This window comes from Theropithecus gelada, chromosome 1 (genome assembly GCF_003255815.1).
Source record: "Theropithecus gelada isolate Dixy chromosome 1, Tgel_1.0, whole genome shotgun sequence".
In the NCBI taxonomy this organism is placed as follows: Eukaryota; Metazoa; Chordata; class Mammalia; order Primates; family Cercopithecidae; genus Theropithecus; species Theropithecus gelada.
The window spans coordinates 61817925-61830830 of NC_037668.1; the positions used below are offsets into that span (position 1 = coordinate 61817925).

Sequence of the window (12906 nt, forward strand, 5' to 3'; positions counted from 1 at the left end):
CTGTGTCTTGCACAATTTTGACCCACGATGGGTGCTAAAAACTGAACAAAGCCTGGAAAGGAGTAAGTGATTATGTGAATTCATCTCTCCATCACAGAACAACTTCCCCAGGACAACAAAGTTCTCCCTCCCTACACAAAACACCAAATCTGCTATTCAGAAACTCCAAAGGCATGCATTTCAGTGTGACCAACAAGCAAATGACTGTACACGTTTATCTGCCAGTTGTTGTTCGAGGGACTTTCCATGTGTTAAGCAATTGGTGAGTAATAGAATATCTATAGTAATGCTACAAAGCAAGTATTCTTTATTATCATCCCATTTTACAGACTAGGAAATCAAGTGTTATGGGCTGAATTATATACTGCAATCCTAAACCCAAATACCTCAGAATGTGACTATATTTGGCGATGAGTCCTTTAAAGAGGTAGTTAAGATTAAAACAAAAACAAAAACAAAAAAAACCATTAGGGTGTGTCCTAATCTAATGTGACTGGTGTCTTTTAAAGGAGCCATTAGGATGGGGACAGATATACAGGGAAGACCATGTGAGGACATAGGGAGAAGACAGTCAAGTGCAAGCCAGGGAGAGAGACCTCAGAATGAAACTAACCATGCCAACATCTTGATCTTGGCCTTCTAGCCTCTAGAATGGCAAGGAAATAAAGTTCTGTTGCTTAAGCCACACAGTCTGTGGACTTCATTATGGCAGCCCTCCCAAACGAATACACTAAGGCACAGAGGAACTTGCCTAAGCCTACATTGCCAGAAAACGTGAACTCAGAATCTGAACCCAGGGACTCTGGTTCCTGAGTATATGTATTTAATGATAGGAAATGTTCTCTGTGCTGTCCAATATGGTAGCCACTAGCCGTATGTGGCTCCTGAGCATATAATATGTGGCTAATGCAAATGAGGAGTTGAGTTTTTCATTTAATTTACATTAAAATAAAATTAAAACAACCCCATGTGGCTAGTGGCTACCATATGGACATAGCTTTATACTATTTCTAAGTACATCACTTACGATTTTTGCAGAATTTTCTAGAAATCTCATCTGTGCACGCTAAAAACATGCTCTATCTTTGTTCCCTATCCCTGCTGTATTTGATTTTTTTTTTTTTCAGTTCTTTCTGATTTAGCCCCTGTTGCCTGGTCTCCTGCTGAGGGGGAGAGGGAACAGGAAGAGAGAGTGAGCTGGCTAACTTTCCAGAATCCTGGGGCCTGGGCAGTGCAGGGTCGTTGGCGTTCTGCTCTAAGCTTAGGTGTTAGCCAACCAAATGCCAAGCAGCACAAACACTGAGTGACATTTTCAGAACTATTAATATTTCATCAGAAATGATCACTTTTCCTTTAAATACACTATTTTAAAAGGTTTTCTACATTCTTAACTATAATTTTATTCGGTCGAGGCCCGCGGAATTTTCCCCAAAGGAACACATCTTCAATTTTGTAATGAAAATCAAAGGAGAATGAAGCTCAGATTTCAAAATTTAGAGTCAACATTTCCAGGAACTCAGCCCCTCTGTAAAGAGCAAGGTTGTGTATTGGGCACCTACTATATAACAGGCACTTTACATACAGTATACCATTAATTCATCCAACACATTTTTTGGGTGCTTACTATGTGCCAGAAACATGATCCTCATAATTTATGAACACCATTTTACAGAAAAGGAATTCCTCTCATCCTTCTCAAATTTACCTCCTCAAAGAGGTGGGCCTGGACCACCATGGAATGTTGCCTCCCCTCTTCTCCCCAATGCCTCACTTTGTTATTGGGTTGTTGCAAAAGTAATCGTAGTTTTTGCCATTGCAGGTGATGGCAAAAACCACAGTTACTTTTGCACCAACCTAATAGTTATTTTCCATCAGAGCCCCATTGCATCTGTAATTATTGCTGCTTTACTCGCTTGGCTAGTTTGCATCGATCTCCCCTCACTAGTATACAGGCTCCATGAGAGCAGGGACCATGCCACTTTTGCCCACCCTTATGCTTCTTCAGTGCCCAGCAACTCATCGGGCACAAAGGAGGGGTTGCATCAGTACTGGGGGAATTATGAATGGGGATAGGAGAAGTTCAGAAAGTTCTTAGGGTCACACAGCGGGGAAGTGTCAGGATTCAACCCAGCCCTGCATTTATAGACTGCCATCTTCTTCTATTTGTGTCCATTCTTCTTTCTTCCTTCTCCACCCTCTTGCTCTTCCTTTCCAGGAGTATTATTAAAGAAACAACGCCCTGACTCTTGGGACCAGAAAGTCTCCCTCAGAGGAGGTACTGTGTCAGTGCCCAGTTGAATGAAGCTGCTTCAGTGAGGGTAGGGGCCTGTTGATCAGTAAACAGCTAACTTAGCCCTTCTCCCAGCACCTCGGACCTCCTACCCCTGCTCCTGCCCACCTACTGAAGCAGTCTCAGTGCTCAAGGGCTAGATCAGGCCTAGAGTGCTGGGGTCTGAATCTCAGCTCCCCTTTTCTTAGTGGGCCTTGGACACTATCATTTATGACTTTGAGATTCGCTTTCCTCCCATTTAGAACGATAATAAAAAGTGGTACTAATTTCACGAGCTTTGATAGGACTGAATGTCAGCCCAGCGCTTGGCACAGGGCAAGCGCCCCATAAAATGGCAGTTAGGATTAAACTCCAGGATGAGGGGGCCCCCCAGGCAAGAGGTGAGGTTTGTGTGGAGCGGTGAAGTGGGGCGGCGGCGCGTTTGGCTTTGACTTCTGATCCGCCGAAGCGCTCTGGGGTCCTTTGGGCCCCACCCCCACCCACCCCACCGGCGGGTCTTGGGCTCCGAACCCGGGGCGTCCCGCGCACCGAGCCGTTGCGTTTGAAACCCACAGAAAGAATTCCCCCGCTCGACGACTGCGAGGGTGTGGGAGCCATTGGCAGGGCAAATTGGTGGGAGCCGCCCGGCCCAGCCTGCCTTGCCGAGTCAGCGCGCTCTTGAGCTGCTGGGCCCTTCCCGGTGCCCATCCCGCATCGCGGCGCGGCCAGGGCAGGGGTCTGCTGGGGGCCGGGACTGAGGGCTGTGGGCCCATCCACACACGCCTCGTCCCTTCTTTCCCGGGGCGGCAGAGCAGCAGCGGGAGACCAGGAGCAGGTGGGGTAGGGCGAGAGTAAAGCAAGAACTGGGCCGGCGGCGGGGACCGGGCCGTTGGCGCTCGCTCTGCGAGGGGCTCCCTGGGAACGCCCAGGCGAGCGTTTCCTGCGGGGCCCCGCCCACCGGGTGCCTACCATGGTGTCAGGCCCGCACCCAGTTCTCCGCGTGTCTTAGCGGGCCAGCATGGGCTGAGCCCAGGCGCCGCAAGGTGTCACGGCGGCGTCGCAAGGGGGCAGTGCCAGGGACTGTGGGGAGAGCCAGCCCTCCCCCTCCAGCTGTTCCCAGATGTCATTCTGCCCGCCCAGGCGCCTGGTTCCTGAGCTCCGGGGCATTCCACTGTTCCTAAGCTACTGGTTTTTGTTGACTTTTAAATATTTTCTTCTGAGGGAGAGGGGGAGGGCGGCAAAAGTTAGGAAAGAGCAAATAAAAACAAATCAAAATAAGCCCTCCCCTCCCCAAAAGAAAACTGTCCTCCACCCACCCCTCCCACACAAATCGAAGGCCTCTGAACCTAACCACCTTGCGGGAGCGACCGCCAGACAGAACTGACCCACTTCTGCCAAGACCCATCCTCATCTCCCTTTCTGGTGAATGAGGAGTGGTGGTGGATGTCTTCTAGCCCTGGGTGGACAGAGGGGCTTCCAGAAAGAGCGGAGGAGGATGGCAAGTGGGAATGGGCTTCCTTCATCCTCGGCCCTGGTGGCCAAGCGCCCCTGCGCCCTGGGCCCATTCCCCAGATACATCTGGATCCACCAGGACACACCCCAAGACAGCCTAGACAAGACTTGCCATGAAATCTGGAAGAGAGTTCAAGGCCTGCCTGAAGCCTCACAGCCCTGGACCTCCATGGAGCAGCTCTCTGTCCCCGTGGCTGGAACTCTAAGAGGCAATGAGCTCAGCTTTCAAGAAGAGTGAGTACCCCCCTATTCCGTTGGCAGAAAGGGAGGAGGGAGGAGATGAAGTCTGACCTTCTAGGGGAATGTTCTGGCCCGCCCTTGAGGCTGCTGAAACCCTAAAAGCTGTATATTGCCCCTTCCATGGTCCTTTGTCCAAGCGTTATAGAAGAGCTGACCAAGGTTCTGATGTTTCCTGGGTGAAGAGCCAGATTAGCGCTATATTCCAGGCTGCCTCTTCACTAGCCCACTAAGCAGACATCTCTCATCCTAAACGCATGTGAATCTGAGGTCCTTGAAAAACCACCCTAGCCAAGGCTAAGGGTTACATGGCTCGTGGCTTTCCCCAGAAGCAACTAGAAGATCCTTCCCCTCTCCCACCTAAAGGCTAGGCATTCACATGGATGAGACTGATGGTTTTAAATCACATCTGGAATTCCCTAATACAGGGAGCAGCTGTCCCATTCAGCCTCCACAGAAGCTGCTGCAAGAGCACACATCAAAATATTTACTGGGAAGGCACTGACATATTCAGAGGACATAATAGAAAATTAAAGTGCGGGAAGATGGCTGTAAATAGCCCGTTTCCTGGATGGGAAATCCTGTGTCTGGGAAACACAGAGCTAAGTGTTTCTCCATCAGGGCAAAGTTGGGCAGATATTGTTGGGGATGGATATTCGAAAGGAAAGGAAGGAGCAGAGAGGAAAAAGGGACCTCATTAGGAAAAGAAGGTAAATCTGCTGTGGTTATTAATACCACTGTTGAGCACTTATTTCACATTTTGCATCTTCAAAGTGGACTGTAAACTTAATTAATGCTCCCAGAGTCCCTATGAGGCAGGTATTAGTGTCCCCATTTTACAGATGGATTAAGTGTTAATAATTAAGAGCTAATTAAAGACTAACTGATAATTAAGTGTTGCCTGCTCCAACACATGCTACAGCTCAGTTCAGAGATGCTCTGGAGTTGGGGAGCCATTCAGGCATTTATCAGCTGCCTCAGGTTTCAGGGATGCCAAAGCAAGAGCTAAGAAGAAACGCAAAGTGTAATGGACACCCACCTCTGCACTACCTGCTGTCCCTCTGTGGGCTCATTTACTTACTGCAGATGAAGGTGGAAGGTACTTTGGCTAGTCCTGCCTCCCTGCCCTGTGCTCAGCATGACATGGCTCAGACAGGAATGGCCTATCTACAGCCAAAATCCTGCTGTCAGGTCCTTCAGTGGCACTGAGCCCTTCTCCCCTGCTCATTGCCATCTGCTCCGGGACAGGGCCTTGGCAGGAGGGCTGTGCTCAGCTCTCAGTGGCCAAGGAGCTGATTGTCCACTTCGTGGACCAAGGGTCAGTAGCAATTTCCAGTAGATGGCACCCTCTTTGCCAGGTCACACGGAGTTAATGGAGACAGACTATACTTCCAGTCTGCACTTGGCTGAAAATTGAACTGGTGCACCTTTGGCCAGCTGCTTAACTCCATTTGGCCTTTATTTCCTCATTTGCAAATTGAGGATGATATGCACTGCCTTGTCCACCTCAGAGTTGATAATGAGGATCCGATGTGATGGGAGACAGTGAAATGAAAGATGCATTATACAAATCAGGCTGCCCTTAACATGTACTTCTTCAGGTTGGGATTTGTTGTTGTTGTTGTTGTTGTTGGCTTCAATCTGGGGTTTCACACTATGCTCCATATACCTCAAGGTGCTTCAGGGGTACCGTGGAGTCAAGTGGGCTGGTTGCTGGGCCCCAAAATCCATTTCAGCCAGAGCTGTTTAGCTTTTATCAGTTTTACTTACTGGAGTTCTGAGAAGGGCTGAATTTGAAAAATATGTTTCTGCTATTGAGAAAAGAGATAGGAAACCACTGACTTAGATGAATAAATGATATCCTAATTGTCAACAAAATAGAACACAATGAGCTATTCTTAAAATAAAGGCGGTGTGCTGGTGGAGTCAGATAACTCTGGTTTCAGATTCCATTTCAGCCCCATGACATTTGAAGAATTTGTTACGGTTTAATTTATCTAAACTTTGGTTTCCTCATCTGCCAAATGGAGATTAATACTACACATTTTGTAGGGTTGTTGGAATGATTAAATGGGATATTTAAACATCTATGGTAATAATTCAGATTTGTAAAAATTCCCTGCAATTCAGATGTAATCATTTCTTTAAGCTCTACAATTATTGTATGAGGTAGGTGCTCTTTTGAACTTTCCATCTCTTTTTACTTTTTATTATGCAGATTTTCAAACACGTAGAATAATATGGTGAATATCTATGTGTCTACACTGAGTTTTGATAATTATCACATTGTGCCATTCTGGCTTCAATTGCTATCTCCACCCCTCCATTTATAAGTGAAATTCCTTTTACAGATAATGTGGCTGAGGTTTGGAGGGTTTAATTTCTTTGCCCAAGGTCCCACAGTTAGGAAGTGGTAGAGTTTCAGAAATGAAACCCAAGACCGCCTTGGCCCTGAGGCAATAATGTTGGCTATCCTCTCTTAGAATCTGAGGCATCTTTGAATAGTCAAAATATTTGGGAGTCCCATGTTCTGAATGATCACACACAGAGTGAAAAGCCAGAAAGCTGTTCTTATTGTTTCTAGAATGCCTTCAGGTGCACAAGACATTGCTCAGCTAGTGTTTCTGCTGCTTAATTTGTAGACCCGGTTTTGGTGGTGTTTTCTTTTATTGGGGTAGATAGGTAAGTGCATTCTAGAACTCTTTTTGGCCAGAATTTGTTTTTCTTAACTCTGTACTTATATATCATAGGAACCCAGACATTTCAAATTTGAAAGAGATTTTTGAGGCCATCTTCTGCTGCTTGAATCCCCTCCTTAATGTCTCTGCCAAATGGTGCACTTGTACCACTTGTACAGTTTCTCAGACGGGAAGCTTACCATTTCCCTTTGCTGCCCCTTCCCTTGCTATGAATCCCCTCAAAAGACCATTTGCTTTCTATCACTGAAATATGTCTCTATCAAACTAATTCCCATTGATCTGGATTCTGCCCTTAGTACTCCAAGCCAAAGCTATTTCCTTTTTCTTTCAGTACCCCTTTAGATAGTGAAAGACAGCAAGACAGCAACAACATTCCTTCCAGAATGTTTTTGTCTCTATAAGCTAATCACCTCTGGTTTTCTATGTTTCTCCCCACGTGCCAACTTGGTTAGTTTTCTGTCCACACAGTTGGTCCTTGTGGCAGTGTAACTTGGAGAGTCAAGTACAGTAATCTGGGGTGATCCAATCCATGTAGATTGGATCCTCCCTGTCTGCATTCTGGTTCCTGTTAATGACGACCAATACTACACTCACTTTTTTTCCCCAAGCCGACTTTCACTCTATGGACACATTTTGAATGTACTAATTCATTCACCCAGTTATTGAGTTAACAAATATTTGTTAAACTTCTACTATATGCTAGAACTGTGTGAAAAACTAGGGGGAATGGAGCTGTGAACTCCATTAATCTCTGTCTTCCTAGAGCTCACAATCTAGTACAGGAGAAAAAAGAAGCATGTAAATACAAAAACTGATAACTTCGGAATGTGAAGAGAATGGTATTCCAGGTGGAGGAAACCCATAAGAAACACATAAAAATAAAAAAGATAATTTCGGTGACAAGTGTGATGATGGAAATAGAGCAGAGTGAAGTGATAGGAAGAGCTCCTTTAGGCCAGGTGTCAAGGAAGGCTTCTCTGAGGAGATGTGATTATCAGGGCTGAGACCTGGGTTCTAAGAAGGAGCCAGTCAAAGGAAGTTCTGGGAAGAATGTCTGGACAAAATGAAGAGCAATGGTCAGGTGTGGTGGCTAAGGCCTGCAATTCCAACACTTTGGGAGGCTGAGGCTGGCAGAACGCTTGAGACCGGGAGTTCGAGACCAGCCTGGGCAATGTGGCGAGACCTCATCTCTACAAAAAATACAAAAATTAGCTGGGCATGGTGGCACACATTAGTTCTAGCTACTCGGGAGGGTGAGGCGGGAGGAACGCTTGAGCTCAGGGAGGTCAAGGCTGCAATGAGCCAAGAGTGCACTACTGCACTCCAGCCTGAGTGACAGAGTGAGACCCTGTCTCAAAACAAAGACAAAAGGAAGAGCAAATGCAAAGACTGTGAGGTGGGAGTGAGCCTAGAGAGGGACAGTGAGACTGGAGTCAGGAGGGGTGGGGACATGGTCACAGTATAAATATTACAGAGACAGGCAGGCAAGGCCTCGGGAGGCCTGGAGGATCACTGTGGGGAGTTTGGATTTTATTCCACATGTTATGGAACACTTTTGCAGGTTTTTAGGAAGGGGTGTAACAAGAACATATTCACTAATGTTTGAATCTCTGTCCAACTTCTGTGTGGAGATGGTTTGTAAGTATGTGAAAGATGAAGTGGGAGGCCTCTGGGAAGATACTGTCAGAGTCCAGGGGAGGCCTAATGGTGGCAGTGGCTGGGTAGGAGTGACTGCAGTAGGGATGGAAAAAGTGGAGGATTCAATGTGTGTTTTAAGATGAGCCAATGGACCTACTGAAGATTTGGGTACACAAACAGAGACATTGAGGCTCACGCTCTGTTTCATGTGCTAGTTCACCCTACAAACAAGGACGGCGGCATGCATCAGTATCAATGTGACTGGGATGTTGAGACCCAACACTGGGAAACTCAAGGTGGGGAGTGTAGGGCTTCAGTGGAAAGGATTCCAACCTGTGGCCCATGGGGTCTCTGAAATCATTCCCCAAATGCTGAGAGATGTGAGGATGTCTTTCAGGCAAAAGGGTGTACAGAAGCTTTCCTCAGATTTTCAAAGAGGTGTTGACCCCTCCAAGAGGAGAAAACACTAGCTGAGAGTATTAGACTCCAAAGATCTCCAGAGCTAGTTTCTAGTCTAAGACATCAGCCTGAGTTCCATGTCTGAGTCTTGTCTTTATTACTCCCGTCACCAAGTTTCAAGCTTTTAAAATAATAATGACAATAAAAGAGGCTATGTATTCCAAGTTCAAGCCCCTGGTTGGACAGTGTGCCATTTACAAAGGTGGGGAAGAAATGGGGAGTGACAGGTTTTGGGGGAGAAATCAATAGTTCTGTCTAGTGCTGATTTAACTCCAAAATCTAATTAGTCTTAAGTTTGGGCTTAGAGAATTGTGGCAAGCCACTTACTCAAGGATTACTTATTCATTCATTCCCCTAATCTCTAAAACTTCAAAGCCTCAGAATGAGGTCTTTGGATTTGCTGTTGACTCCATTGCCCTAACTACAGAATGACATTTGTTCATTCTTCATTCATGAATTCATTCAACAAACACAATTGCTTTCTCAGTACCAGGCCGTATGATGGGTCCCAGGGATGCAGAGATAAGTAGAACAGAAGCCCTTTCCTCAAAGAGCTCCCAGTCTAGTGGGTGGGATGAACACAGATACATCTGACGACAATGACATTCAACAAATATTGCTGGGTGTGGTGGCTCATGCCTGTAATCCCAGTACTTTGGGAGGCCGAGGTGGGTGGATTACTTCAGGTTAGGAGTTTGAGACCAGCCTAGCCAACATGGTAAAACCCTGTCCCTACTAAAAATACAAAAATTAGCTGGGCATGTTGGCAGGTGCTTGTAATCCCAGCTACTCAGAAGGCTAAGGCAGGAGAATTGATTGAACCCAGGAGGCGGAGGTTGCAGTGAGCCGAGAACGTGCCATTGCACTCCAGTCTGGGTAACAAGAGCAAAACCCCATCTCAGAAAAAAAAAGAAAAAATTAGTATGCACCTATTACTAAAATGTTTAAAAAAATATATAATGGTGGAAAAGCTGGGGACAGTCTCTGACCTCCTTTATGAACCTTCAACATCTTGCAAAAGTCAGATCGCAACACATATAGTAAGTGTTCTGACGATGAATTGCCAGTGCCATGGAAGCACACTGAGACGCACATGACTGAACATGGTACTTGACCACTGGACCGGGCTTGGTACTTAGGGAAGTCTTCCTCTCAGGGAAGCAAGCTGAAGCAGCAACAGATGAGACCCCTGCACTGTGTGATGGAAGATGCGGGTATAATCTCCTGGGAGCAGGAATGTCATGATTAATAACTGCAAAGGTTTCCATAGTTGTGTCCCTTAGCTAGGTCTTGAGAAGAGAGAAAGAATCGCCTACAAGAAAGAGCCCAGTAGCAGGTGCAGGGAAAGATGAGAAGTTCCATGGGAGTGAAGTGTAGCATGTGTTAGTGACCAGGGGAAGGTGGCTCGAGCTTGCTGGGTGTGGTTGGCTTCCCTGGATGCTTCCAGGCCCTCTGTCAGCACCCAAGACTTTCTCATTTACCCATCATAACAAACCTGGTCTGCAGAGTGGAAAGGCTTTGGTGGGCATTATTCCAAGACAGACTCAGGTAGGGAGATAAATCTACTGAAATAAAAGAAATCTGTTTAAGCATTTTTTAAAAACTAGAAGTGGTTTATTGATTGGCAGCTTTCTGGGGCTATTTGTTGCAAGAAGGAAGAAGGTTTTTTTGCACTTATTTTAGTAAACTTTCACTGTTGGCTTCCATTGGCCTGTTCTCCATGCTGGTGAGCAAGTGATATTTGGGAACCCACTGGGCTTCCTTGCTTGAATTGCTCTCCCAACAAACAATTCTTTGTGCTACTGTTATTTAAACAATTGGATAAACCCGACTTCTCTGGAAAAGTTGCTTGGAATACATAGCCTTTTTTTTTTTTTTTTTTTTTTTTTTGGCATTGTTCTTTAAAAAGCTTGAAACCTGGTGATGGGAGTGATAAAGACAAGACTCAGACATGAAAACTCAGGCTGATGTCTCAGACTAGAAGCCAGCTCTGAAGATCTTTGGAGTCTAATCCTGGCTAGTGTTTTCTCCTCTTGGAGGGGTCAATACCTCTTTGAAAATCTGAAAAAAGCTTCTGTGCAGCCTTTTGTCTGAAACACATCCTCACATCTCTCAGTATTTGGGAATGATTTCAGAGACCCCGTGGGCCACAAGTTGGAACCCTTTGCTCTGAGACCCAACCCTTAAGCAAGTGTCTCCCTCTCTCTTATTTTATTTTATTTTTTAATTTATTTTTATTTTTTAGATAGAGTCTTGCTCTGTCACCCAGGCTGGAGTGCAGTGGCGTGATCTTGGCTCACCGCAACCTCCATCTCCCAGGTTCAAGCAATTCTCCTGCCTCAGCCTCCCAAGTAGCGGGATTATAGGCATGCATCTCCATGTCCGGCTAATTTTTGTATTTTTAGTAGAGACAGGGTTTCACCATATTCGTCAGGCTGGTCTCGGACTCCTGATCTCCGGGGATCCATCTGCCTTGGCCTCTCAAAGTGCTAGGATATAGGCGTGAGCCACTGCACCCAGCCTTTCCCTCTCTTGAGCTTCCAAATGCTGGGTCTCAGCACCCCAGTCCCATTGACACTGATGCACCCCTGTTCTTGTTTGTCAAGTGAACTAGTGCTGGCAGACACTGGCCCTTCCCTCCTCCAGCCTGCCACATGTCCTAGCAGTCCCCCTTCATGATGGCCTTTGGCGCCTTGCCTCCCTGCTCGTATCTCCTCTGCCACCCTCACCACATCTCTTCTCACTGCATTTGGTGCCTTTCTCTCCAGGATGCCCTCCAGCCTTTGCCAATTTCATCTTCTGAAGCAGGTCAGCAGCACTGCTCAGATATCTCTGATGGCTCCCCCTGTCCTCTGGCCCCTTGGGCCTGGTTTTCAGGGGTCTCTGTAGTGGCCCTGCCTCCATCTCTAGATGCATATCTTGCTGGTCTCCTGCCCATGCTCTATAAACCAACAGGAGCTACCAGCAGGTGCATGTCACCTTGCCTTTGCTCATGTTATTCCTCTACCAGGAATGTCCTTCTGCCATATATCTCTGTCTATCTAAATCTTAGCCGTCCTTAAGGACCTAGAATAAGTATGTCGTCCTCTGAATTATTTGTTGCTCACATCATTCAGCATTTTTCTTTCTCTTTTTTCAATGGTCCTCTTTTCAATTGAAATAAACAACTATATTCCACCTCTTTCCTAAGTGATTTAAGGTGGCCCAGATAACAAAAAATAAGGAGACAGGTGGATTAGAGTTACAGCACCCTTTCTAGCTGTAACCGAGTTCCCCAAACTTTTTGTGCCCTATTTTCCTCATCTGAAAAACTGGGAAAAGTCAGAATGACTATTTCAAGGGATTACTATAGAAGCAAATGAAATGATATATATAAAGCTCATACAGCACTGGGAATAAGAGAAGGACTTGATGTTCATCATCATCATCACCATTCCACCGTCATCAATGTCATTATCATGGATAAAATGACAGGACACGATTGATATGAGACAAGGAGATTTATATGCCAGGAAACTTAGGCTGAAGGGAAACTACTCAACTGATGACAGCATCTGGTTTGAGATTCTTGGCAGCCAGGGCATAAAGGGAGATCATAGCATTCGGTTTTCATAACTCATGTTGTCTTCTAGGAGAAAGCAGAAGGGGTCATCATGAGAGACAAATGTTTCCTTAGCACTGAGAACTACATGGGATGGATCTTTTGAGGATGATAGAATGGAAGAGTCAGTTTAAAATCAGCTCTATTCTTGACCATTGGCCAGAGGGAAGGACACAGCCCCTTACTCGGGGTTATCAGACCAGTTCCAGTGTGGGATTCTGATGAGGTGGTGGGCACCTGGCACATATCGTGTGCTGCCTTGTGGCAACAATTCCTCTTCTGCTACTGCACTATGGGCTTCTTAAGGGCAAGGTCTGTGTCTTACTCATCTTTGTCTCCCCAGTGCCCAGCTGAGTTCCTGGCACTTGGTGGCTATGCAGTGGGTATGAATAAATAAGGAAGGGAATGGTGAATGAGCCATAAACTGCCACCACCCAGAGGTAGCCAGGATCCAAGCAAGGGGTCACGGTTATCAGAGGAAGCACAGAATA

General features: G+C 46.2%; 1 protein-coding gene across 2 annotated transcripts in view; it reads left to right on the top strand.

Moving 5' to 3' along the window:
- Positions 1 to 12906, top strand: part of C1H1orf94 (chromosome 1 C1orf94 homolog) — a 52088-nt gene that overhangs the window by 7167 nt on the left and 32015 nt on the right. The window contains exon 1 of one of the 2 annotated variants that reach the window (XM_025403890.1): positions 3576 to 4015. The exons of the other annotated variant lie outside the window; for it this stretch is intronic. Within the exon in view, the coding sequence (XP_025259675.1) occupies positions 3696 to 4015 (320 nt within the window). The 5' untranslated portion in view covers positions 3576 to 3695. Of the gene's footprint in view, positions 1 to 3575; positions 4016 to 12906 lie in introns of those variants that run through there. 2 annotated transcript variants of the gene reach the window in all.